Raw genomic sequence first — 25,630 nt, 5'->3', positions numbered from 1 at the left:
AGCCGCCACATTATGACGTTGCTCACTTTTCAAAATGGGAAAGTGAAGGTTCCCACAATCCTCAGAACTCAAATTGTTTGCCACTATTCAAAATGGCGGTGGAGGGTGGGGCCGGTCACATGCTGGGCGTCACAGTAGCTTTCTTTTTCCAAACCTCCTCCAGTAGTTCTGCATCGTCTGCCATCCCCCGCCTCCTCCCGCCGTGCATTTTCCAGGAATCCACCGGGATTGGCTAATAGGTCGGGAGTGGGGCTCTGAGCGGCGGACGCTTTATCATCACTTCCTGTTGTGGGCGGTCGTTTCCTGCGCTGCTTGGTAACAATGGGGAAGATAATGGCTGCCTGAGTAACGTCTCCAAGCTGGCGCTGGGCTAGAGGCGGGTCTCAACCAGCAACTCATCGGAGGCGGGCTTGAGAGCCGCGGTAGGGGCGGCGCGAAGGAGCCTTGGCGGCGGTGGTCGAACTGACCAAGTCGGATCTTGACACTAAAACCGAGTAAGTGCAGATTTGGGAATCATGTGAGAAATGGATGGAGAACTAGAGGAAGACAGTGGAGCCGTTGCTGCCGCGGTTTCTCAAAATGGCCTAAGTGGCGCTTCGTGGCGGAGGCTCAGCGCCGCCTCTGTACCCCTGGCGCCCGTTGCTGCTGGGGGCTCCGTGGCGTAGTCGCCGCTGCCATTTTAGTTGGGTGGTATGGTCGACCGGTTCTTTGAAGAAGGGGAAGGTGGGAAGTGGGTAGTACTTCCTTTCCATGGTCGCGCTGAGCCGCAGCAGGAGCCCTTTAGAGCGTTAGGAATTTGGGGGAGACTGTTTCAAAAAGTGTTGGTCTCCGGCTTGAGAATCTTTGATCGTCACAGGGTTTTCTCTTCTAAATGGTTCCCTCGCCTCCCTGCCTTTTACATGGCGAGATTGGGTCTGGGAAACGGAGAAAACCAGGCCCCTGTGATTCAAATGTTGGGAACTCCTGAGACTTTGCATTTCCCAGGATTTGCATTTTTCAAGACCTTATTTTGAGCCCTTCTGTTGGGTACTGCCCATTGCCCCCTGGGGACACGATGACATCTTCCAAGGATCAGAGGCAAATGTGGCTTACTCCCTTGCCCGAATTGAAAACCCTAGCTAGTCTAGGCCTCATATTACTGGAAGGATTATCCTTCCCACCCACACCCGCCCCAAAAGGGAGCGTAAAGCCATTGCGTGTTTGTTGTCTTTTCCTATGTGGGAATTGGGCCAAATTATTTTCTAATTAATTTCCGTTCAATCAGCCAAACCTGCCGGTTCCTCCTCAAAAACAAAAAACAAGCAAAAAACCCAAGGGTCTCGGCTTCTGCGGGCGGTACCTGCCACGTACGCCATAGCTTAGTAACTAGTATTAACCGGTTGGGCTTCTGCTTCCTGAACACTCAGTCCCTTTTTCCCTTATGCTGATTAATTTCAAGATGGAGGAGACAGCCACGTTCCTTCCCTAGACAGTTTCTCCATACTTATTCCACAGGTTAGTCCAAGAATCTGAGGCCTAACAGAGCCTTACTTGTTTTTTAGGTCATTTTTTTTTTCCATCTCTGGGCAAGAGGAAGCATTTATACTAGATTGTTACCCACCGTTTGCAAGGTCCCACTATATATATATATTTTTTTTTTTTTTCCTGAAAATAAGGACCCCACATTTCCTGAATCAGAATTAACCGTATTGGTTTTGGATGATTGAATCAAGGGAGAAGTATTAAATGTGATACTACAAATCATTTCTTTGGCTGTTGGTGATTAAAGAGAAAATTACTATGCATATCCCCCATCAGGTACCTTGTCCATCATGGATGACCTGAGAGAAGGCAGGCAACATTACAACCAATAATAATAATAATGAGTCTTCTGAGTTGTAAAAATTAAAACCCAGGAAGACCAATTTAACAATTTTTAAAATATGCTTTTAGGACATTCTCCACTGACTGAAAAATGTTTCAAACATTCTTTAGCCAAAAATGTCCTGATGATTTTTAATACTTTGGTTTCTGCCTTTGGCTAGTGTAATGTGCTGAATAAGTCCTTGACAGTGACTATCAAAATATGAAAATAATTACTGGTTTGATAAGGAAAGGCCTATTTTAAACAAGCTTATATTAAAAGGTAGTTTAGCTCTCAGCCTTTAAAGGAAATGTTACATCTAAATCCTAATTCCCTCTAACCTTTTTGGTCTCCCCAAATATACTAATTCTAATGTTAAATTGGATTGGGTTGTGGTGTGTGTGTAACTAAAATACATCAGATATGTATTTTTTAGGATGTTTCTATTTCAAAGAAAATGTGTATCTTATAAAAGAGAAAGAATAATGGATTCTTTTTTTTTCTAGAGCAGAGAGTGAAGAAAACTAAAATCCAGTTTATTGTATTTCAATACTATGTCATAACAGTCAGGTAATTTATTTTTTGTTGCGTCTCCTGATGATTTATGTGTAGAATGCATGTTTTAAAATATTTATTCTGTTTTGCAGGCCCTGTAATTGGATGGGCTCATTGATATATGTTAGTTGGTGTTGGGCATTTCTTCCTGATGAGAATGGGTACTTTTCACTGGGAGTTCAAAGGGTAATGTTTCTGAGTAGCTGGAAATTACCAGTGTTTTTTCTGTGAATTTTCCTCTTTTTAAATGCCTGAAATTTGCTGTTACCTGTGTAGAACCAGAAAGAGAGAGAGGGAAAAAAAAGAAATGTCCTACCTTAAATTGTGGCTGTAATGAGATGGATATGAATAGATAAAATAGTTTTTAGTGGTTTTTTGAATAACTAAATGAAATACCAGTAAATGTCATTTAGGAATATTGTATCTTTATTCTGCATGATATTTGTTTTTTTTCTTCTAGATTCAAAGTTATAATTGATACATAATACTCTGATTGGTTTAACTCCTTTCATCATCATCAGCATCATTGTTAATGCCACCACATAATTTATTGTCTTAACCAGAACACTTTAAGAAAAAAAGAGACATTAGTAATTATATCTGGAAAACAGGTACAAATGCAACATGGATTGTCCCAGGGAAACAGGGAAAAATAGCCTAAATTCATAACAAACATCTTTTGAATGCTTATCTGGTAGGCCCTATGCTTTCCGTGCGTTATTTTATAATCTTCACAGCAAAGCTTTATGGGTATGTTAATTGTTTTACAGAGGAAACTGAGACTTGGTAAAGAGGTTAAGTAATTTATCCTCAGTTAAATAGCTAGTAATAGTGGAGCCCCCATTTGAATTCAGGACTGCCTGATACTGAAGTCACTAAACTTTAACTCCTCTAGACTTTATTGCTCTCTAATTAGATAAAAAATACAATAAAAATGAAATTAAAAATGTTTTAATAAAAAACCTATGGGTTATTTTCCACCAAACACTTAAAGGTAATCTGTTTTGTGAAACAGATGAAACTCTATTTAGCAAATTTTTTGTCTGTTTCAGCATTTAGCATTTTTGATATACTTTGGTAATTTAAAATTTTAATCAAATTTATTTAAAATTTGAAATGTTCTTAAATGACTAAGATGTTACCTAGATTTGTTAAGCTGAATGGATATTTTTTCAGGTTGGTGACTGTGTAATGAAGCCTTAAATATAGTAGGTCAAATGGGGCAACTGTTTTTATGGAATTATAATGGATATATATTTTTTCCTTAGCACTGGTGGATGGGGAAATAGAGCAAATCACTGATTAGCCTCCTATATCCCTAAGAGGGGATAACAAATTAGAAAGTGAAAAGTCCTCTGTTAAATCCAGAGCAATGAGGTACTAGAATTTTGGGCCACTGCCTAGAATGGGACACTTTATTTTTTAAGTCCAGTTTCTTAACATTTCTGTATAAGACAAAGATTTCCAAACCCTTATGGCCCATTGATTTTTTAAATTTATCTAGGTTACATAATCTACTGAGATTTCGATACCCAGTGTTCTTTATCCAAAATTTTTTCTTGTTCTTGAATATGAAATTTTCCCAGATAATTTAGAAATTTAAGTTTCTCTTATTCATTGAGGTATTTTTCTTTTAATATTAAAAGCTTGACAGTTTTGAATAAGTTGGGTATACATTTAATGAATTTGTGGTTTTCTTCTTGAAAGAGATAATTAGTGTTTTTGCTGTAGATTTTATCACATTTTGGTGTTCCAACCCAAGATCTTGATTTTATTAATCATAATAGCACCTACATGTGTGGGAGACATGTCTGTAGACAGCATTTGGTGTATATATAGATTTGTGGACCTCTTGTAATAATTTCACGACTACCTATGGGGCTGCTGTTACAACATTTTGCAGTGTTTAATGGTTTTGATATGGTGGTGAACATGATACTTTCTGTAAGAGAAAGAAGATATTTATGTTTAATGTTTTTAATTTTTTTCTGGAGTAAAAAAGTTCCTCTTCCTCTTGAACTCCACCTGACTGTAGGAAGAAAGGAGTTAAATCTTAACTACAATTTTCATTTATTATTGACCAGAGTTCCCTTTAATGTCAGTTTAGGTGACCATATAAATTATCCAAACTGGGATACTTTTGAGAATAAGAGGGGCCCATATTACTCCAGGACAGCAGGTGTAAATGGTTACTGTTCTGGTCAAACCAGGAATATATGGTAACCCTTGTCATTTCTATGCAGGAATACTGTATAGAATTTGTTCAGGAAGGAAAATTGTCAGCATGGCTGGCCTTATACAACATTTTATTTCCTGAAATAATGACAACAATCATTGGTTTAGATTGTAATATTTTCTTTTTGGTCAAGTGGTTTTAATTATTTTAAATTGGTTTTACTCTTTTTTAAAAATGTTTTTTGATGGAAAACTCTTATGTCCTTAAAATAGTAATTTAGTTATTGGTGAGTATTGCCAGCAATAACAACTAACTTTTATAACACATGAACCTTTTGGATTTTTGAGTCATTTTTTGACTTCTTGGGAATCGGGAGACTAGCAAGTCAAAACTGAGATCCTAGGTAAGACCAAATTGTAATTTAGTGACATATAAAAGAACACGAGATGGGTAATTGAAGATTAAATTCACTGCCTAAAAGTACGTGAATACTTTTAGGTGAAATGTCATAATGCTTTCTTTTTTTATACTAACTTGGTCCTATGAATTGGTAGCATTTGTGAAATTCTTTAATATTTTTTTCTGTTTACCTGCTCTGGAGGGTGTAAAAATAAAAATTCTTTTCAAGTTAATATACTTCCTGCCAAGAGATTAGACTTGAGTGGCTTTTCTGAGTCCCTTTTTTTTCCCTTTCTGTTGTCCTCTTCAAGTTACTCTGCAAGTAAAGAAAAGTGGTTAAGCTAACACTGCCATTCAGATAATTTTTTTATAATCTCTTATTGCTATGGTAGCATCAGCAGTGATAGCATCCTGTGATAGGCCAGTATTGGAAATAATCAACATATTGTGTTCCTGGTGAGATATATCATAAAATGAGAAGTAAAGACAATGAAACAGCAGCCCTACCTGTTTTTTGTTTTTGTTATTAAGAAGAATGCTTTATATTCTCTTGAAAAACATAAGATAGTCACAAAAAGAGAGAAGTACATAATGAGAAAAATGGTAGAATATCACAGCTTCTAAATTACAGGACTGTTGCAAAAATAATTTTTTAAAAAACAGTACAGAAATTTGACATGTTATTTATTATTAAGCTTTATTTTCTGACTTACTACTGAATTGTGACCTAGGTTACATTTTATTCACAGTCACAGATTCATAGAACTGGAGGATATTTTTGAAGATGATTTAATTCAATCCTCTGCTATTGATGGAGAGCCTGAGATACAAGAAGTTAAGTGAATTGGCCAAAGTCAAATAGCTCCTTAATGTTACAGCCAAAACTAGAACCCCATAACTTCCCTTTTTTCCTTGTCACAAAGCTGAATTCCACCACAACCATGTATAGAATTAAAAAGCTGTCTGGTTGCTATCAACAGCCTTTTGCAAATTCTGTAAAATTTTTAATTAAACCTTCATGTCTTTGAAAAATCTCCAACACTTTTGGTATCTGCATTGTGGTGGTGTTTTATATCGTGACCTTAAATTCAGCAGTTTTAGTGATTTGAGGATTTGAGGTTTTTTTTTTTTTTATTGACTTTGTAATAATATTACATTAAAAATATATATGTGAGGTCCCATTCAACCCCACCCCCCCTCTCCCCCCCCCAACAACACTCGTTCCCATCATCATGACACATCCATTGGATTTGGTAAGTACATCTTTGGGCACCCCTGCACCTCATAGACAATGGTCCACATCATGGCCCATACTCTCCTCCATTCAATCCAGTGGGCCCTGTGAGGATTTACAATGTCCGGTGATTACCTCTGAAGCACCAACCAGGGCAGCTCCATGTCCCAAAGACGCCTCCACCTCTCATCTCTTCCTGCCTTTCCCCATACCCATCGTCCACCTTGTCCACTTTTCCCAATCCAATGCCACCTCTTCTATGTGGACATTGGATTGGTTGTGTCCATTGCACCTCTATGTCAATATTTTTCATTTTGGTGATGGTGTTATTAAAGCTTACATTTTCTTGGAGTTAATAGGGATTGCATGACATTTAATCTCATCTCCTTTATGAGGTTCTTACTGAAGCTCTGTTGCAAACAGAATGATCCTTGCCCTTCTCTTTTCAGTATGGTAGATTTTTATGTTGAATACTTAGGATTTTTCTTTTATTGGCATGTTGTGCTTTAAAATAATACTGCATTTGAGGCTTGGATGAGCATATGCAAAAGTGGAAGATGCACAGCCTACTTTAATAGTTGGTTGATGTTAGGTTATCTTGATTCCTCCCTCCTCCCCTCTTTTGTTTTTAAAAAGGTTATTTTTTCCAGATTTCATAGGTATGGTTTATTAGTTGATAAGCATTTGACTTGATGTTTTATATCTCAATTTTGTAAAGTCTGCTTTATTAGCAGTATATTTTGATTCCTTAAGTCTCTTGATAGGGTACTACAATGCACTGTGTCCATCGAATATAATTAATCAGTGTGTGACCTTATTAGACCTCCAGTCTCCTCAGCCATTAGTACTGAATAATAAAGTTTCAGTGATTTTTTGCCCTAACATCAAAGAAAATTCCATTTTTTAAAGCTTACTTACTGTACATGGATTTGGAGAATTAAATGCGCTACTACTTTTGGCACTGGCCAAAAACATTGTAAATTGCATAATTGCTGTTAATATATGATAATGTCTAAGGGAGAAATGGAGAACACTTAACTGCTTTAAAATTCTCAAGGTGAATAAAATCTGAATTACCTGATTACTGAATGAATTTCAGGTTTTCTTACTGGCTTTTCCTCCCCAGCAGTAAATTTATGTGACCCAGGCATACATTCATTTACCAAAGTGAATAGGTTTTTGAGACAGCTGCACAGAATTTCTGATTTAGCTGCTTGTTTCCAGGAATGGATTTAGATATATTGGCACATAGTTCTCTGAAAGAGATAAAGTTAATAAAATATGCTATTCTTCAAAGGGCAACAGTATTTAAAAAAAAACAAAACTAAATTTGACTTATTTAAAAAGAAGTCCTGCTGGATTCATGCTGTTTTATAAAAGGTGTTTGTTATTTTGGAAGTTTTCGTACAAGGAATAAGCTTGGTATAAAAAAAATTCAGCGAAGTTTTTATTTAGACATGCCTACTGGAAGGAATGTATTTTAAAAGTATGTAGTCTTGACATACATTGGAAGGCAGTTATAGTTTAGTGGAAGTTTGGAGTCAGAAGACCTGGATTTAATTATTGGCTCTGTCTACTAATTAGCCACATGGTCTTTGATAAATTATTTCCTTTCTCCCTGCTTCTGTTTCTCATCTCTAAAGTAGAGGTGGTGATTTCTACTTAATAGGATTTTTGTGAGAAATGAAATAGAGGTGAAAGGACTGTAAATATTAGGGTAGAAAGTATTGCCTATAAGTAGGGAAAGAGCTAAGTAGTTTAAGAAAAGTTATTTATTCATTCTCTTAAATTATGTTTTATTGGTAAGCTTTTCATAGAAATATTTATTTAAAAATAGCTGATGCTAATCATACACTCAGTCCAAAATTTCTTGTTTATGCCTTACAAATATTTTAACTGAGAGTAAGATAAATTTAAGAACCTCTTTTATTATATTGAAGGAGCCCTGGGGATGTATGGGGATTCCTTCTTAATAAACTGGAAACGTACGCAATGCTGTTTACCAGAGTAGAATCTGGAGATCCATCTTGTTAATATATTTCTTCCCTGATAGTTTCACACCAAAATGGAGAGAGATCTGTGTTTAATCATTTGGATTGTGGTCCCTTGATATCTTTGGCTTACATCAACCTTTAAAATGTTCAATTTAATTTAACAAAGAATAGTGGCGTTACATCTACCAGGAACAGAACGTGTTGTGGTTTAGATTTAGTATGTTTCTCCACTTAAATGCTCCTTAGATAATGAAGGACTGCTTAAAATGAGACCAGGCTCTTTGTGTTTATGAGAGTAAGATTATTTTACAAGGCATTTGAAGGAGTTCAAGATTGTCTTTTAAAATGTAATTCAAATCTAGAGGATTTATGCAGGTGTTGGCAGCCATAACTAACCCCTTAAATGTCCCTATAGATTGTTTATTCTTTTCTATCCCTTAAGCAACTAAAAGGAAAAAACTTTTTCTTTAATGGAAGCTTCTACCGTACCTAAAAGTGTGTGTCCTGTTTAATGAAGCCTTGCCAGTTTGGTTGCAACTTGAAGTAACAAGTATTGTAAGAGATATGTAGAGAATATTTTCCTTGAATTTGTCTGATGTATGTGTGAGAGGGTTGGGGTAAACGAGAGCAGCGTGTTATGAAAGTAATGATAATTTGGATTTGTTCACTTGTTGCTTTATGTCTTATTGTTAAAATTTTGAATTAGAAATAAAACTAAACCAAAATAAAAATTCCTCTTGCATGGAATAAACATAAACTACCTCCAAGCTCATCAGGTAGGAGATGTTCAGAATTCAAAAGTCTAAAATCACAGTATTGAGAGAGTTTTGGGTAGAAGTATAATGATTTGTCTCTAGTTTCCACATAGGAAGTTAAAGGAATTCGAAAAGGTCAAGAGTGAATGTTGGAAGATAGGTGAACATAGGAAAGAATAATCTATCCTATGTGTATTTGTAGCATCCCCAACATTATTACTTTACTTTCATAAGACATTAAAGGAATGTATAAATGATGAGTTTATGGAGCATGAACAGTATATTAAGGATACTTTGAAACTGTTTCCATGTGTGGGATTTCTGCACCTTATAAATGCTTTAAAGCTGTGCTGTCCATTATGATAGCCACTAGCCACATGTGGCAATTGGGCACTTGAAATTTGAGTAGTGTAACTGTGGAATTGAATTCTTAATTATATTTAATCTCCATTAATTTAAATCAACTAAAGCAGTGTAAAATATTTTTTTATTAAACATAACTTTATTGTTTTTGTAGGACTGCATTTCATTTTTTTTTTTAAAGATTTATTTATTTATTTATTTAATTTCCCCCCCTCCCCTGGTTGTCTATTCTTGGTGTCTGTTTGCTGTGTCTTGTTTCTTTGTCCGCTTCTGTTGTCGTCAGCAGCATGGGAAGTGTGGGCGGCGCCATTCCTGGGCAGGCTGCTCTTTCTTTTCACGCTGGGCGGCTTTCCTCACGGGCGCACTCCTTGCGCGAGGGGCTCCCCCACGCGGGGGACACCCTTGCGTGGCATGGCACTCCTTGCGTGCATCAGCACTGCGCATGGCCAGCTCCACACGGGTCAAGGAGGCCCGGGGTTTGAACTGCGGACCTCCCATATGGTAGACGGACGCCCTAACCACTGGGCCAAAGTCTGTTTCCATGCATTTCATTTTAACTATTGAAAATTTAGCATCTGAGTTGAGATGTGCTATAAATGTAAAATATACACCAGATTTTGAAAAGGTGTAAAACATTTCACTTATTTTTATATGAGTAACATGTTGAATGATACTATTTTGGATATATTGGGTAAGATAATTTCACCTGGTTTTTTTTACACTTTTTAAATATAGCTGCTAGAAAAATTTAAGTTGCATGTGTGATTTGCACTGTATTTTACTAGACAGTGCTGCTTTAGAAAATTAGGATATTAAGGGAAATAAACTTAATATTCACATCGGATTCAGGTCATTTAAACATCTACAATGTGCAGTGTTGTGCTAGTCACTTCTTAATGAGTTCAAAGGACTATAATTCTGATTCCTTCCCTAATGGAGAAACTCCTTAGGAAGGAAAGACACACATACACCTTAAAAATATAAAAGATTGTATAAATCAGGAAGTGCCACTTAAGTGGCACAGACAAATGCTATATGTAGAGATAGAATACTAGCCGGAATAGAAATGGCTTCTTAGGAGGTGAGAGTCTTTTGGGCCTTGAAGGGTGAGTGAAATAGGGAAAGACTAAGAAGGGGCTGATGGACCACCATTAGCAGAAATGTGAGGGTAGTAAAGCACAAGGTATGTTGGAGGTTGGGGTAGGGCAAAGCGAGTGGATTGGTCTGGCCAAGAAAGTATTACAACAAAATTGTTCTACCAGAATATGTTGCTTAATATGGCCTGAGGCCCAGAATAGAAGACCAAGAGAGTTACCCATCCTTAATGAAATTTTGGTCTAAAGAGTCTTTTGAAATCAGTCTGTTCAACTTCCCACCTAATAAGGAATCCCCTATAATATCCAGTCTCTGCTTGAATATTACAAGAGGCTGGTAGTTGCTTTAAGAGGCAGGCTGCATCTCCATTTTTGAACAATTTTATTAGTTGGATTGTTGTACTAAAACTGAGAATTATCTGCTTTCACATTTCTTCAATATTGGCCTTAGTTTTACCCTGTGGTTCTGCTCTCTTTCATGCTGCCACCCTCCCAAGTATTTGAAGATGGTATCATGTCTACTTTTAGTCTTCAGACTAGATATTCCCAGGAGATTCAACCATTTATTTTATGATGTTTCCAGGCTCCTCACGGTCTTGGTCAATCTAGATACTTTTTCTTGTTGGTGTCCTTTTGGAAGTTTTTAAAAATGTTTCAGATACTCCACATCTAGTCTGAATAACAGGTTGAAGGTAGTTATTTGGGCAATGTCTATAAAAGAAACTTGTGACAATGTTAGGTTTCTTAGCAGTCAGGTCAAACAAGCTTTTTATTGAACTTGTGTTAACTAAAAGCTTGAGATCTTTTCCATGTGAACTGCCAAGACAGGTTCTTCCCCTACTCTATACTTTTTTTATCGATTGTCTTAGCTTGTTAACCATTAAAGTGTTTAGGACAGCACATTTATCATGCTTTTTGTTGATTTCAGCCCAACCTCACAGTCCATTGAGAATTCAGAATATTTACTTATCATATGCAACTTCTATACTAACTCCCAGCTTTGAGATTTCAGTGGGTTTGATAATTATGTCCTTGACAGATCCAGATAGTTCATTTTTAAATGCTAAAATTTACAGGGCTTTTTAAAAAAAATCTCCTCCCCCTTCCCCCCATGGCTCCCTGTCTGTTTGCTCATTGTTTGCACTAGTTTTTTTGGATTTTTTAAAAGATGTATTTTATTACTTCTCCCCTGCTTCCCCCTGCCCCATTGTTTTCACCCGCTGTCTGCTTGTCTTATTTTTTAGGAGATACCAGGAACTGAACCTGGGACTGTCCATGTGGGAGGGAGGCACCCAATTGCTTGAGCCACCTCTATTTCCTGCTTATTGTATCTCGTGTTTTCTTACTATATCAGTTTGTTGCATCAGCTTGCGATACCAGCCCGTTGTGTCAGTTCACTGTCTTGCTTGTTGTATTTAGGAGGCACTGGGAACCAACCTGGGACCTGGGTGCTCAACTTCTTGAGCCACATCTGCTCCCCCACAGGACTTTTTGTTAGGTAAACATTGATCCGTAATCTTTGATAATCTTAGTAAACAACTGAGCCTATTTAACTGTATCATCTTCAAGCTCTTTGTTACTCAAAGTCTGTTTCTAGGATCAGCAGCATCAGCATCATGAAAGCTAATTAAAAACACTCTGTTGGGCTGTACCCACATATGCTGAATCAGAATCTGCATTTTAAGGATTGCCAGGTGATTTGTATGTACACTGAAATTTGGAAAGCACTGAACTAACTCACATTTCTCCATAACTATAGGCTGAGAAACCATCTTAGATTCTGTGTGGAAATGAACCTATAGTAAGTCAGCAATATTATCCTGATGTCCCTATCACAGAGGTTCTCAACCCCAATTGCACAATAGGATTACCTGTTTTAACTTGCAAGCTAAGGTTGAGAACCATCTGTATGTAAAGCAAGTGAGGTTAATTTGGCAGTGAACCTTGCTGCCAGTGAGCATATTTTTTTGTACATGCTTGCAATATATTTGATTATTGCAAAAATTTTCCCTAGGTTTGATGTCAGATTTTGCTGCTCTATAGTGTCTAGTCTTTGTTTTTTGTGAAGTTTGGGTCATTTTAAAAATCTAGTCTAGCATCTCTCCTATTGTTTCTTGAGGTGTATCAGAAAGTTTGTGGTGTTGGCTTTTGATTCTCTCTTCAAAAAGTTTTTTCAGTTGGAAGGTGATTTTCCTTGTTGAATAAAATGCAGAACATGGAGGAGTGGATGTAGCTGAGTGGTTGAGCGCCTGCTTCCCATGTATGAGGTCCTAGGTTCTATCCTGGTACCCCCTAAAAAACACACACAAACTAGGAGTTGAATGACTCTACCTTCCGTCTTCTATTAATATACCCACTATCTCCCTTGCCTGAAGACTGCTTTGTTGTTTCAGGTTGTCTTCTAAAGCCATTTTTCAAATCTTTCCCAGTTTTGTAAGTTTCTGCTCCTGGACTTGGACCTTCCTAATACTATTCTTAAGACTTAGTCTCTGCCATTCTTCTGTTATTTATATGTGAGTTTACTGTTATCTTTGGTTTGTGTCCTCCAAATGTATGAAATTATCAGAGGTTTTTGGCTTCAGTGAAAGATTTATATTTTTAGAGCATTTTAACCCTACTGAGTCGTGTTCTTTTTATAAAAATTTCCGAACTATTCTCTTTACTGATCCTTCACACATGGATTTTGTCCTAACTTTTGTGTTACTAGCAGTCAGAATATTAACTGCTTAAGAATATTTGTCAAATGTTACTGGTGGTTTTCTTTGGTTTGAGGATGAGTGATGAAGTTTATTTCTTTGTTCTCTTTTATATTTTTGTTGTTGTTGTTGTTGTAATTTATCTGCTTAATATTATAGAATTGTATAACTTGAGATCCATGTAGAAAAATTTGGCTTCTTTTTGTCTTTTCAAAATAACTGACCCTTATAATTTTTATAAATGCTTCATTTAAGCTGATTTCAAATCTTCTCAAAGGTTTCCAGTTATTATAAAATAAAAAACTTTCAGAAATTTTTGTAAGTTAGTCTTACCAGAATCTTAGTTGTGGGATTTGTTTTTTTATATCTGGAAGAAGGTTTGTTTTTATTTTCCCCTTAGAATTTACTTGTGAACATTCTGAAACTTCTTGTGCTGTGTAAGAATATGCATAGGGATTAAAACATAGTACCAATCAAGACTACCTCTTTTCCACAAATCATATTTTCATGTTATTAGAATTAAGTTTTTATTATATTTGATATCAACTTAAGAGGAATCTTGAGTTTGAAGGAAAGGATTAGAGAATGATTTTGTGGGGATTTGGAGTCTTCCCTTATTTCATGTTCTCTCCCATTGCTTTTTAATGTGGTTGAGAGTGTCTGGAAGTGAGCCAATAATGTAATTTCCATATGGCTGTACAAGTAATCAATGATAACTAAGCATTTTGGAGCTCATTTTATGTATTACCTAGAGCAGAAGTTTGGCATACTATTTTCTATAAAAAGCCAGATAGTAAATATTTTAGACTTTTCAGGCCCAAAAGGAAAATTGAAGACATTGTATAGTTATTACATAAATGGAGAAAAGTCAAATTTTAATGATGCATATTCATCCCTTAGAAGACATGTGTAGAATTTTTAGATTCTTCTTTTGATATTCACCTTTACCTTTTATCTTGTCATTACACTGAAGAGTTATCACTTCCAATTGAAGGTTAGGTGGAAATTCAATTGCATGGTTAAATAAATTTGAAATAGGAAAATTTTCTTTGCACTTGTATTGAGATCCAGAAAAGAGTGCTGTAACTGTAGTTTGTACTCAGAAAATATATGCACTGGAAATTCATGTGGGAATGGAAATCTCATTTCTTAGAACTTTTCACAGCACAGTAAGTTGAGGGCCGTTCTTGTCATTCAAAAAACATTTCAAGTTCAGCCATGAGCACAAAAAAACCTTACCATTGCTAAGCCATATATCATCGCTGTGTATTAGGGCAAGTCAGGATATTCAGCATCTCTTTCTGACAAAAATTCACAGAACTGATGGTTAAGTCCCCAAGAGTGCAGTTCACCATTGACACTTCTGGTCCAGACACCTTATTTTTCACAAGCTTTGTAAATTTGTCCAAAATTATAAAAGACATAGGTGTTCATTGTAGAAATTTTTAAAAATCTATAGCAAAATGGATGAATCCATATATAGAACCACTTGGATTTTAGGTACATTTCTTTCCTAGTATTTGTGTGTATATTGATAAGGTTTTTAGCTACCTCTTTAGTTAACAGGAGTACTTTCCTATCTTTAAATATAAATTTGTAGTAATCTCTCATTTGGACCAGTTTTATTATGGTGGTGGTCATTTTTAATGTTTACCTCCTTTTTTCCTTTTTAAACGTTAGGGCTATTTTTTGTTTTCCGTTTTCTGCACATATTGTTATTCCCATTTTAGTAGTTTTTACTGAATTACTATTTTCCTCAACTTCTTTGAAAGTATTCTCACCTGCAGTTGTTCCATGCAGACTATTTATAGAGGCTAATTCTCAGTCACTTTAAACGCTTCTAAACACTTGACTTCTTGAATAAAGAACAACTGAATAGTATTGATAACATTTGCATTGAGTCAAGGGAAACCACTAAAAATCATTTGCCCTTTTTTTTTTTCAATTGATAACTGTGACATTGCTTCCAATATCCTCAACTTTTTGAGCAATTACACCCACCAAAAGGCTAATCATAAGTTTATTTCCTCTGGGCACAATTTTTAGCTGCTTCAATCAAACATATAATTAACTTACTATCAATAAATGGCTTTCCTTGCTTAGATAATAAATGAGTTGCTTGGAAACTTGATTGGTTAAAGCCTCATTTTCATTTTTTATTGTTGAAATATTTTCTGATGGGATTTCATTTTAAATTTTTTAATATTTCAGATCATAGCTTTCCTGTGAGTTAGAAATACTGTGATGAGTTCTTAGGCTAGTAATGTTAGCATATATCATATTACATCAGCATAGTTATGGTGCTGTTGCATAATAAAAACAATGCTTGGCCATCTAATCTGATGATAAAGTAATCTACACTGCAGTGTGACATTCATGGACTTTTTCTTCTTTTGATATAACTGCACTGGTAATAAAAAAAGTTGCAGTATGGTGATGTGTGTGGCACTGAAAGGCTGTCAGGTTATAATTGCATCACTGTGATTTATAGTGTACAAAACTGCAAAGCAATGAGAATGCCATAAAATTATAAATATCATTGCTTGCTCACAAGCAGAATAAAATCAGGAGGTGGGACTGGATTTTGCCCGCAGGCCGTAGTTTTGCCAACCCCTTACCTAGTCTTTTCCTAATATAACAGTGCTTTTCAAGAGTTTTTCTGCCATGAAATTTCATTCATTTGAGGTCTTAAAATCCACATCTTGAGCTACATTCTGGACTTTCACATAATTAAAACTGCTTTATAGAATACATGCCAACAATTGTGTTTTCAAGATTGGTTTCCTTTCTCCTTTTAGATAATTTTCCACTTGTTCATCAAGATGGAAAACTCTGATTCCAACGATAAAGGAAGTGGTGATCAGTCTGCAGCACAGCGCAGAAGTCAGATGGACCGATTGGATCGGGAAGAAGCTTTCTATCAATTTGTAAACAACCTGAGTGAAGAAGATTATAGGCTTATGAGGGATAACAATTTGCTAGGCACCCCAGGTATGCTACATATAATTTAAGGATTTATATATATAATTTACTGATTTTCTGAAAATACTTTAACCTGTTTCTTTAGTCATTGTGCAATTTGATTCTAATACAAGGGATATAGAATGAATGACATTTAACTGCTGTTCTTATTACCTGATCATCTTCACTCACATTTGGAATTATATTAAATCAGAGATTTTTAAGTTGAGAATTCTATTATGAATTTGCAATAAATTGAAGTGAAAAGCTTGGAGCTGAACAGTCTTTTTGTTAGTATTATTTAACTTACTAGACATGGATCCAAGTGTGGAATAGCTAATGAGAACTTCAATTCTTAGGAAAGACTTATTCTATTTTGTCATCTGATTCCCTGAATATGTACCAGTTATAATCCTCCAGAGCTAGCTTTGAGTAAAATTGTCAGTTAGAACTTTGTGGTTGGTTAGTCTCTTATACTCCATTTATGTCTCATTTGATCCTAGTTAAAACACTTTCTCCTCATTTATATTTAATTCTATTAATCTTTGGGTGACTGCTTAATTTTAAAAGGGAAAGTTTAAGCATGACTTATGAGAGGTGTGTGTTTTGAGCCAACAACAGAATTGAATTGGAATGCATGAGTTGGAGTTCTGACTCTACTGCTTATTTTGATGTGTCTTCTGGCAAGTCAGTCTGTCACTCAGTCTCAGTTTCTTCATTTTAAAATGCAGGTAACAATAGCTATCTCACAGTTGCAATTTTTAAAAAATTAGATATTGTATGGAAAAGCACTTTGTAAACTGGAAAGAAAAATAAATACAAGTTGTAATATTATGCTCCCAAAGAAGTATTACCCAGGTTGTTCCTTCTTAGTTTTCATTTCAGAGGGTTAGAAGTCATTAGTTTTCATTTCATTTGACAAACATTTTTGTACTGTTTTCAGGTGAAAGTACTGAGGAAGAGTTGCTGAGAAGACTACAGCAAATTAAAGAGGGTCCACCCCCACAAAACTCAGATGAAAATAGAGGTATATTTGGCTTTTGGGGGTGTAGGGGGGGGGAGATGGAATGGATAAGGTACTTCATAATAGTAAATGTCAGCCAAAGATTATCCAGAGATGGCACAAATTTTATTTTGGGCTAAGTAACTGCTCATAAAAAGAGAACTGGCATTTACTTGCTATTTCATGAAAATGTCAATATGTTTGTTTCTGCTTCACCTTTGTTTTTGTGTGTGTTAATTCGGACACAGTGAGAAATAGCCTGCTTAAATGTGATTTTTTTCTTGGTTTTCCACTGCCTTTGAGATTTCCACATACTTACTGAACTATTCCTTCTGTGTAGACATGTGACTTTCTTATCAGCCAAAAGAAACAATCCATACGCTAACCCAGTGGTTCTGAACAGAGTTTAATTTTGTCCTCCAGGGGACATTTGCAATATCTGGAGACATTTTTTTATTGTTACAACTGGGAGAGGGGTGGTACTGACATGTAGTAGGTAGAAGCCAGAGATGGTGCTAAGCCTGATAACATCTCGTAATGCATAGCACAGCCCCACACAACAAAGAATTATCTGGTTTAAAATATAAAGAGCACTGCTGTTGAGAAATCCTACTTTAACTTCAAGTCCAGTGTTTCCCTCAGTGTGAAGTAAGGAATTTAACTATCTAACCTTAAAGAGGGTATGAGAATATTTTGGTGCTTGAATATGTGCTCCTGAATATGCCATTATATGTACTATGCTGGGTTCAAACTATTTGGTCTGATCTTCAAAATATTGATTTAAAATTTTGGTAGCATTAACAGACGTTTTTAATTCTATAACGCTTGTTTATATTTTTTGCATTGTAGTCTTGCATTTTTTGTGTTTTTTAAAATTTTAAATCAGTTTTATTGATGCATATTAATAAATATATAATCCATCCAAAGTGTACAATCAGAGATATTTGGTATAATCACGTAGTTGTGCATTCATCACTTCAGTCATTATAGAGCATTTTCATTATTCCAGTAATATAATAATAAAAACAAAAAATAGACAAAAACTTATCACCTCTCAATACCTAAAGCAACCTTAGGTATTATCAAAGGCACTTAAATCAAGAGCCTAGAATAGAAGAAATATTATAGACTAATAAAATTTTGACAAAAATGTAATTTGAACTAAAACATTAGCACTGTTGTTTACCTTGTTTGATTGTATTACTGTTTGACAGTAGATTGGAAAAATGTTGTCCTCTGATAGTCCCATAGTGGTATGCTAGGTTCTACATATGATATACTGAAAATAGACTTCCTACGGATTCCTTTTTTTAAAAAATAATTCTCTAAATTTCTGTAGAATTAGCTCACTCCTATCACATGGAAATGAAACTTCCATGCCTTACTTGCAAGTCTATGTACAGTATAGTTTATAAAAATCTGTAAATGTGAAATCTGTTCATAATTTTAAGTTTTTTTTTTTAATACAAAGTTTCAGAGCACTGTTATGGTTGTCCTAATTTTGGTAGTTCCTTTCTCTTCCTCTTCCCCTCCCTGCTTTTTTTTTTTTTTAAACAGGTGGAGACTCTTCAGATGATGTGTCTAATGGTGACTCTATAATAGACTGGCTTAACTCTGTCAGACAAACTGGAAATACGACAAGAAGTGGGCAAAGAGGAAACCAATCTTGGCGAGCTGTGAGCCGGACTAATCCAAACAGTGGTGATTTCAGATTCAGTTTAGAAATAAATGTTAACCGTAATAATGGGAGCCAAAATCCAGAGAATGAAACTGAGCCATCTCTAAGACGTTCTATTGGAGAAAATACGGAAAACAGCAGCCAAAGGCAAGTGGAATCTCCACGATCAGAATCTATATCTGCAAGGCCATCTAGATCAGAACGAAATTCAACTGAAGCAATAACAGAAGTCCCACCTACCAGAGGTCAGAGAAGGGCGAGAAGCAGGAGCCCAGATCATAGGAGAACCAGAGCTAGAGCTGAAAGAAGTAGGTCACCTCTGCATCCAATGAGTGAAATTCCACGAAGATCTCATCATAGTATCTCAGCTCAGACTTTTGAGCATCCTCTGGTAAATGAACCTGAGGGAAGTTCTAGAACCCGGCACCATGTGACATTGAGACAGCAAATAACTGGACCTGAGCTGCTAAGTAGGGGTCTTTTTGCAGCTTCTGGAACAAGAAATGCCTCCCAAGGAGCAGGTTCTTCAGACACAGCTGGCAATGGTGAATCCACGGGATCAGGGCAGAGACCTCCAACCATAGTCCTAGATCTTCAAGTTAGAAGAGTTCGTCCTGGAGAGTATCGGCAGAGAGACAGCATAGCTAGCAGAACTCGGTCAAGATCTCAAACACCAAATAACACTGTCACTTATGAAAGTGAACGAGGAGGTTTTAGGCGTACGTTTTCACGTTCTGAGCGGGCAGGTGTGAGAACCTATGTCAGTACCATCAGAATTCCCATTCGTAGAATCTTAAATACTGGTTTAAGTGAGACTACATCTGTTGCAATTCAGACTATGTTAAGGCAGATAATGACAGGTTTTGGTGAGTTAAGCTACTTTATGTACAGTGATAGTGATTCAGAGCCTAGTGGCTCAGTGCCAAGTCGAAATATGGAAAGAGCAGAGTCACGGAATGGAAGAGGGGCTTCTGGTGGTGGTAGCAGTTCTGGTTCCAGTTCTAGTTCCAGTTCCAGTCATAGTTCTGGTTCCAGTCCTAGTTCCAGTTCCAGTGGTGAAAGTTCAGAATCTAGCTCAGAGGTATTTGAAGGCAGTAATGAAGGAAGCTCATCATCAGGTGCCAGGCGAGAGGGTCGACATAGGGCCCCAGTAACATTTGATGAAAGTGGCTCTTTGCCCTTCCTTAGTCTGGCTCAGTTTTTCCTCTTAAATGAGGATGATGATGACCAACCTAGAGGACTCACCAAAGAACAGATTGACAACTTGGCAATGAGAAGTTTTGGTGAAAATGATGCATTAAAAACCTGTAGTGTTTGCATTACAGAATATACAGAAGGCAACAAACTTCGTAAACTACCTTGTTCTCATGAGTACCATGTCCACTGCATCGATCGCTGGTTATCTGAGAATTCTACCTGCCCTATTTGTCGCAGAGCAGTCTTAGCTTCTGGTAACAGAGAAAGTGTTGTGTAATTAAGATCTGAACTCTCAGCTGTATAGCTGGTATAGTGATGGGCAAACAGGAATCACTTGATTTATGTCCACTTTTTGAGTGGTGCTTAAATGTAAAGTAAAAACCTGAATTGAGTCATTGCTTTCTGAATAAATTGTCCTTTCTCCAGTTTCTGTTCCAGAATAAAAGGAAACGTTTAAAAAGCAATGTTTTAGGACCTAAAAATCTGATTTCAGTACCAGTTCAATCAATAGGCACCTCTTTATCTTGTCAATTTCTCCCTTGTTTATCTTTAAAAATCTGCCTTAGCAATGACTCTTGTCTGTTTCATGTTGATCTTTAAAGTTTCCCATGCCATAGAGAGGAGGGGCAAAGGAAATTCCCAGTTTAGACTTAAGTTACAGTACATGTTTATAAGTGATTGCTTAAAGCTATACCATTCTCAATTATTAGTTGACACAAATTCAGTTACATTCGAATAACATTTGTTCACCTTTCAGACTAGGTGATATTGGATATGTCAGTGTAAATAACACTAAGGTTAGGATCTTCTAAGTGTATAACTGTTTCCTGAGCCCATCACTGTGGCACACTGTAGAGTGAGCTTATAGTTTAATTGAGATATTTATCTTGTGGAAATATTAAAAAGCCTATGCTTGTGTAAGTGAAAAAATCACATTCATTTGTTTTAAAAATGTAAAGCTATTTTGTAGAGGCTCAGTACTTTTTCCAATGCACTGTTGTATTAATGCATTAAAAATTGTAAAGTACCATGCTTAGAAATGAGAAAACTGCTTTTTGTGAGCCAACATAGTAGAAAACACACCAAACAAAGTACAAAGCTGCTTTTGTAAGTGTGTAGTTGTCAAGAGCAGAACATATCTAATATTTAATGTATGTGAACAGCTACTGTGACATGCAAAGGAAAGGACAAAATGCAGAATTGAACTGCGTTAAAGAAATTGTGTATTTGGATTTAGGCAGGAAATGAAAGATAGGAGAAGTAAAGAAATCTTCTGAGAATTTAAACTTTTCATGAACACAATAATTATACAGACATGAACTGGTTACATCCAGTGAAATTCACAGAAGCTTGAACACAGTATTCTCCTTGAATAGATGAAATAGATCAAATTTGTTAGAGTTTTGGTTTAAGAAAAACCACTGTAACCTAGCACAAGTTGAAGTGATGTTTTTATAAGTCGGCTCCTCAAAAAAAAAAAACAAAAAAAGTGGAGGAAAGAGACTATAAACCACTTTTAGCATAAAAATTGAAATTGGTGGTGTGTGCTAATAGACAAGTCTTGAATTTGCATTGTTTTTGAAGTTTGTCTTTTACGGTACCAGTGCACACTTGTTAGTGTTTCATTACAATCTCTGTAACACAGACCTAACATCTCACATTTAAAGGCCAGTTAAAAAATTAAGGGATTTTTATCCCTCTTAGGGGAAAGTGAGTCATGTTTGGTTGTTTGAAATTTAAATTTTAATTGTGCTGCCCGTATTTGAAGATGAGGCTCTTGACTCCTATGTATGGGACATGCACTTTTTGTTCTTTTCTTAGGAGTAAGAATAGATTTGTGAAGAACCTCAGTACTCTTGCTGATTTCTCTTTTGAGGCCAGTTGGGGTTAGGATTAATCTGACTGGTGCAAATGTTTGCTTTTCTGGGAAAAGTTAACAGGCCCAAAGAGTGATTGAATGTGTCCTTGGCCTTTAATAAAGTGAGCTAGCTATCAGACATAGTTAAACACTTTATAAAATAAACAAATCTGCTTTAGAAGTTATCTGGCTACCTTAATTGTTACCAATTTAGCTATAGAGATTTTTTCAAAGCTCATTCTTTCATGTTTTCCTCTAGCTTTCAGTCCTACCTACAGAAATTAACTTGTAAACATAGTAGTTGTTTACTAAGGATATGTACTGCTCTTGCAAGGAAATAATATCCAAACAAAGCTTCACCTATTTTTTTTAATATAAGCAGATTTCACTGTTTATGGCGCTTACGTAATACATTTTATCTTTTAAAAAACTTGTCCATGTGAAAGTCAGGATTCCTTTATAATTTGTGAGTCTCCTTGTCTCCTTTCCTAAGGGCATAATCTACAATTTCCAGATCTGCAGGGTAGTCCTTGATTGGCTAAGAAAAATACATTTTCCTTTTGGTGTAAATTTTCTCCATTATTACAGGGGTGATCATTTGAAATAGTTTTAAAAACAACTGCAGCACATTCTAATATAAAAGAAGGTTATTGACAACATGTACCTCCCTACCCTCCCAAGATGTATTACTCATTTGTGAAGTATTAAAAGTGAGAGGTAAATCATGTGGAAAGTTGGTTATGAATGTAGATACTAAAGCTATTCATAAACACTGGAAATAGAATTTTAAGATTTAGCCTTAAGTAGAGTACACATGTCTGACACATGCATGTGGGCACTTTTTCGATAGCACTCATAAAAATCCATTGTTTTGTGTAGAATGAATATAAGTATTTTAATGAAATTTGCTACTTAATTTTTTTATTTTGCAAAGTCCATGACTAATATATTCTTAATAGGGTTATGGACATTGAAGGCAAGGTCGTTGGTAGGTGTCAGATGTAGGAGAACAAAATCCATTCCTACTAGCATTCATACACCTGTTATTTGAGGGAACATTTTCTTGAAAAAGACATTACATTTCATTTTGTATCTTTGCACTTTTTCTTCATTACAGAAAGATTGTCTTCAAGACCTGGTTTGAACTTCATGCAGTAATAGGAATAAGGAAAAATAATGTTGGGAGGTTACATTGTTCAAAGCATAGGGAAAAGTACTAAAAACTGTTTCCTTGAATGTTTCAGGTATTTGTTTAAATCCACTTACTAGTCTAAAATGTTTGAAGTGTTTTATTATTTTACTCCAAGAAGCTGACATGGTTGAGTACTAGAAACAGTTGAACAAGTTGTATTAAAAGTTTGCAGACTTGATCTGTAGCAACTCTAGAAGAGCTGTGCTGTTAATATAGAATTTTTCCTCTGAAAAAGAATACATTAGTTATACCTCAGTGTTGTTAATGGAGGTGGGTATTAAGAAAAGTGTTCACATTATTGTGGGAGTGTAACAATAGTAAAGTTAAAGAAAAAGGTTTATTGTCAGGAGATACATAGTCTCTATTGAAAATATTGGAATTCATCCAAATTTTAAGATTAGGATACTGCTTAATTATTAGTGTTACCTTAAGTAATGATTGATTTTTCCTCCTGGGAAAAAAATGTCCCCTCTGTGCCAAGTATTCTCTCCTAGTGTCAGTGTCTCAAATTAATGAAGAGTTATCGGTTAATGTGCTTTGTATTTAACCACCTGCTTCCCATATGTCCATGACATGAAAATGGGTCAAGCATCAGCCATGGCTTTCAGTCATTTCCCAAAATACCCATGAGATAGGGAGGTAAATGTTGTAAAATGCCTTTTAAATAGCCATTTTTACAGCTTGCTAGAATACAGTGGTACCTTGTGGTTGTTGATCCTTTTAAATATGGAGAAATTTTTTATACCCTCCCTTTTCTCCTTTGTTCTTTCATGAACAAAAAAAAAAGATTTGTAATCTGCCTTTTTTTTTTTTAAGTTTTACTTTACTGGCTTCCCTGTCAATTGTATTATCAATATTAAGTACATAGAAGCCATGTTTGCAGGGCACTTTTATTCTTTCGTTGTCTTACATGATTATGTTGATTGCTACTTTCTAAAATATTCTGTACCTTAGTAATGCAATGACACATGTTAAAGTGTCAGGTTTTTTCCCTTAATTCTTCAGTATGTTTAATATTAAGTAACAGTGTTGCAATTCATTGAGTTAACTAGTAAATTGCATGCTTTTGGAAAAAGCATTTGAAAATGTAAATTAATGTGCTTCATTTGGAAAGTTAAAGTGCAAGGTCTGAGGAACCTAGTATCTTATTTATTTTTAAATTCCACTTTTTATGAGCACCTAAGAAACAGCTGGGGGTTCAGTGCCTGCCCTTTAAAATTTTTAGCATTCTGAAATTAAGAATTCTATTTTCTTAACTAGAATAGTTCTAAAAGATCAAATATTCCCAGTAAGTAATTGATCTCACTTTGCTTTAACCCTGTTTGAGATCTCAATGTCTACAGCATAGAATAGAACTGTCACTAGGGTTTTAGAACTCTGAAGGTATAATAACGTTTTATCAGTTTTATGATTCTTTTCATGACTGTATAGATGTTTTGAATCCATTATGAAGGAATTAGACATATCCTCCAATACCCTCAAATAAAATTACAGTGAGATGTTTGGCTTTGTTTAGAATTTGTTTACTAAAGACCAACAAGCTACTTTCTAAGTCATCTGGGATGAGTGACAAATAGTTATCTTAAAAACACAGTTATCTCCCACTGTGCCTAGTTATTTCAAGTTTCCTCTATCAGTTGCTCATCTTGCAGATTATTCCAATATCAAGGTATGGTTGAACCAACTGCCCAGACTTAACTCTGTATTTAGTTCCCCTTTACTAACATTCTTCTAACTGATTTGTGTTTTAACTGTCTGGTGTTTGGTTTTTACCCCTTGATAGCTCCATTTGTCCCTGGTGCTGCTTTTACAGATTTAGGGTCGTGTGATCAGGTATCAAGTTGAGAAGGTACGCAGTTGGCCTGGTTATGTATCAGTGCCTCTTTTTTCTTCTCCCAGGAAGAGCTGCTTTGGTATAGATGTTTACTTGGATTCATATAAATTACTGGGCAGCATCTTGGAAAGCTTTCTGAAGCCTGTAAGAACTTGAAGGGATTTGGAGGGGGAACAGCAACAAAAGTTGCCTTTATGTCTATGAACATGAACCACATAAATGTATGTTCTGTAAAGACTAAAGTGATTGTTATAACAGGGCTTCCTGACCTCTGGGAGAGACTTGCAAAAAAGCAGGAGCACAAAGAAGTTCATTTGGTTGGCTTGCTTTACCTGGTTTCTCATTTTCTTTCAATTTAAACATGAATACAACTCCCTTGTCCGGTATCTATCCAGCAGACTCCTGGTTGGGAAGCCCTGAATTAAATTTTGAGAATGTACCTAGTTTTCAATTTTTGTACAGTGCTTTACACCTGCTAAAATTAACTTGTTTAATGCAAAACAAGACCTTGAAAGGTCAGTCATATTAAAGTTGGTTTGATTATTAATACTTTTAGGAAGAAGCGTTTTCCCTATGTAAGATGTCATACTGCAGATTTAAAATATAGACTACCAATAAAATGCATGAAGTGATCATTTGTGCTTGATCATCTCTTCTTGGGCTCTTCTTTAAAAAGGGGAATATGGTAAGGGTTCTGTAGTTTCAAACCAATGTCAGAAAAAAGACAATTTTTTCAAGTGGAATTACAGAGCAGTCTTGATTTTGATTCCCCTCACAAGTGTGGACAGATACTGGTTT

General features: G+C 35.8%; 1 protein-coding gene across 3 annotated transcripts; it reads left to right on the top strand.

The window, feature by feature from the left end:
• The first annotated feature begins 238 nt into the window (after window positions 1–238).
• Window positions 239–25,464, top strand: RLIM (ring finger protein, LIM domain interacting). Of its 3 annotated transcripts, none has more exons than XM_004475771.5 (5): window positions 290–494; window positions 2,350–2,413; window positions 15,908–16,100; window positions 17,014–17,097; window positions 18,631–25,464. In XM_004475771.5, exons 3-5 carry the CDS (start codon window positions 15,932–15,934, stop codon window positions 20,223–20,225), a joined length of 1,848 nt encoding a protein of 615 aa, XP_004475828.1. In that variant the 5' UTR covers window positions 290–494; window positions 2,350–2,413; window positions 15,908–15,931; the 3' UTR covers window positions 20,226–25,464. The 3 variants fall into 3 exon arrangements, with proteins under 3 accessions (XP_004475829.1, XP_004475828.1, XP_023439638.1); XM_023583870.3 differs by having other exon boundaries at window positions 308–494; window positions 2,355–2,413; XM_004475772.4 differs by lacking the exon at window positions 2,350–2,413 and having other exon boundaries at window positions 239–494.
• The last annotated feature ends 166 nt before the right edge of the window (window positions 25,465–25,630 follow it).

Source organism: Dasypus novemcinctus, chromosome X (assembly GCF_030445035.2).
Source record: "Dasypus novemcinctus isolate mDasNov1 chromosome X, mDasNov1.1.hap2, whole genome shotgun sequence".
Classification (NCBI taxonomy): domain Eukaryota; kingdom Metazoa; phylum Chordata; class Mammalia; order Cingulata; family Dasypodidae; genus Dasypus; species Dasypus novemcinctus.
This window is presented reverse-complemented; position numbering and strand designations above follow the sequence as displayed.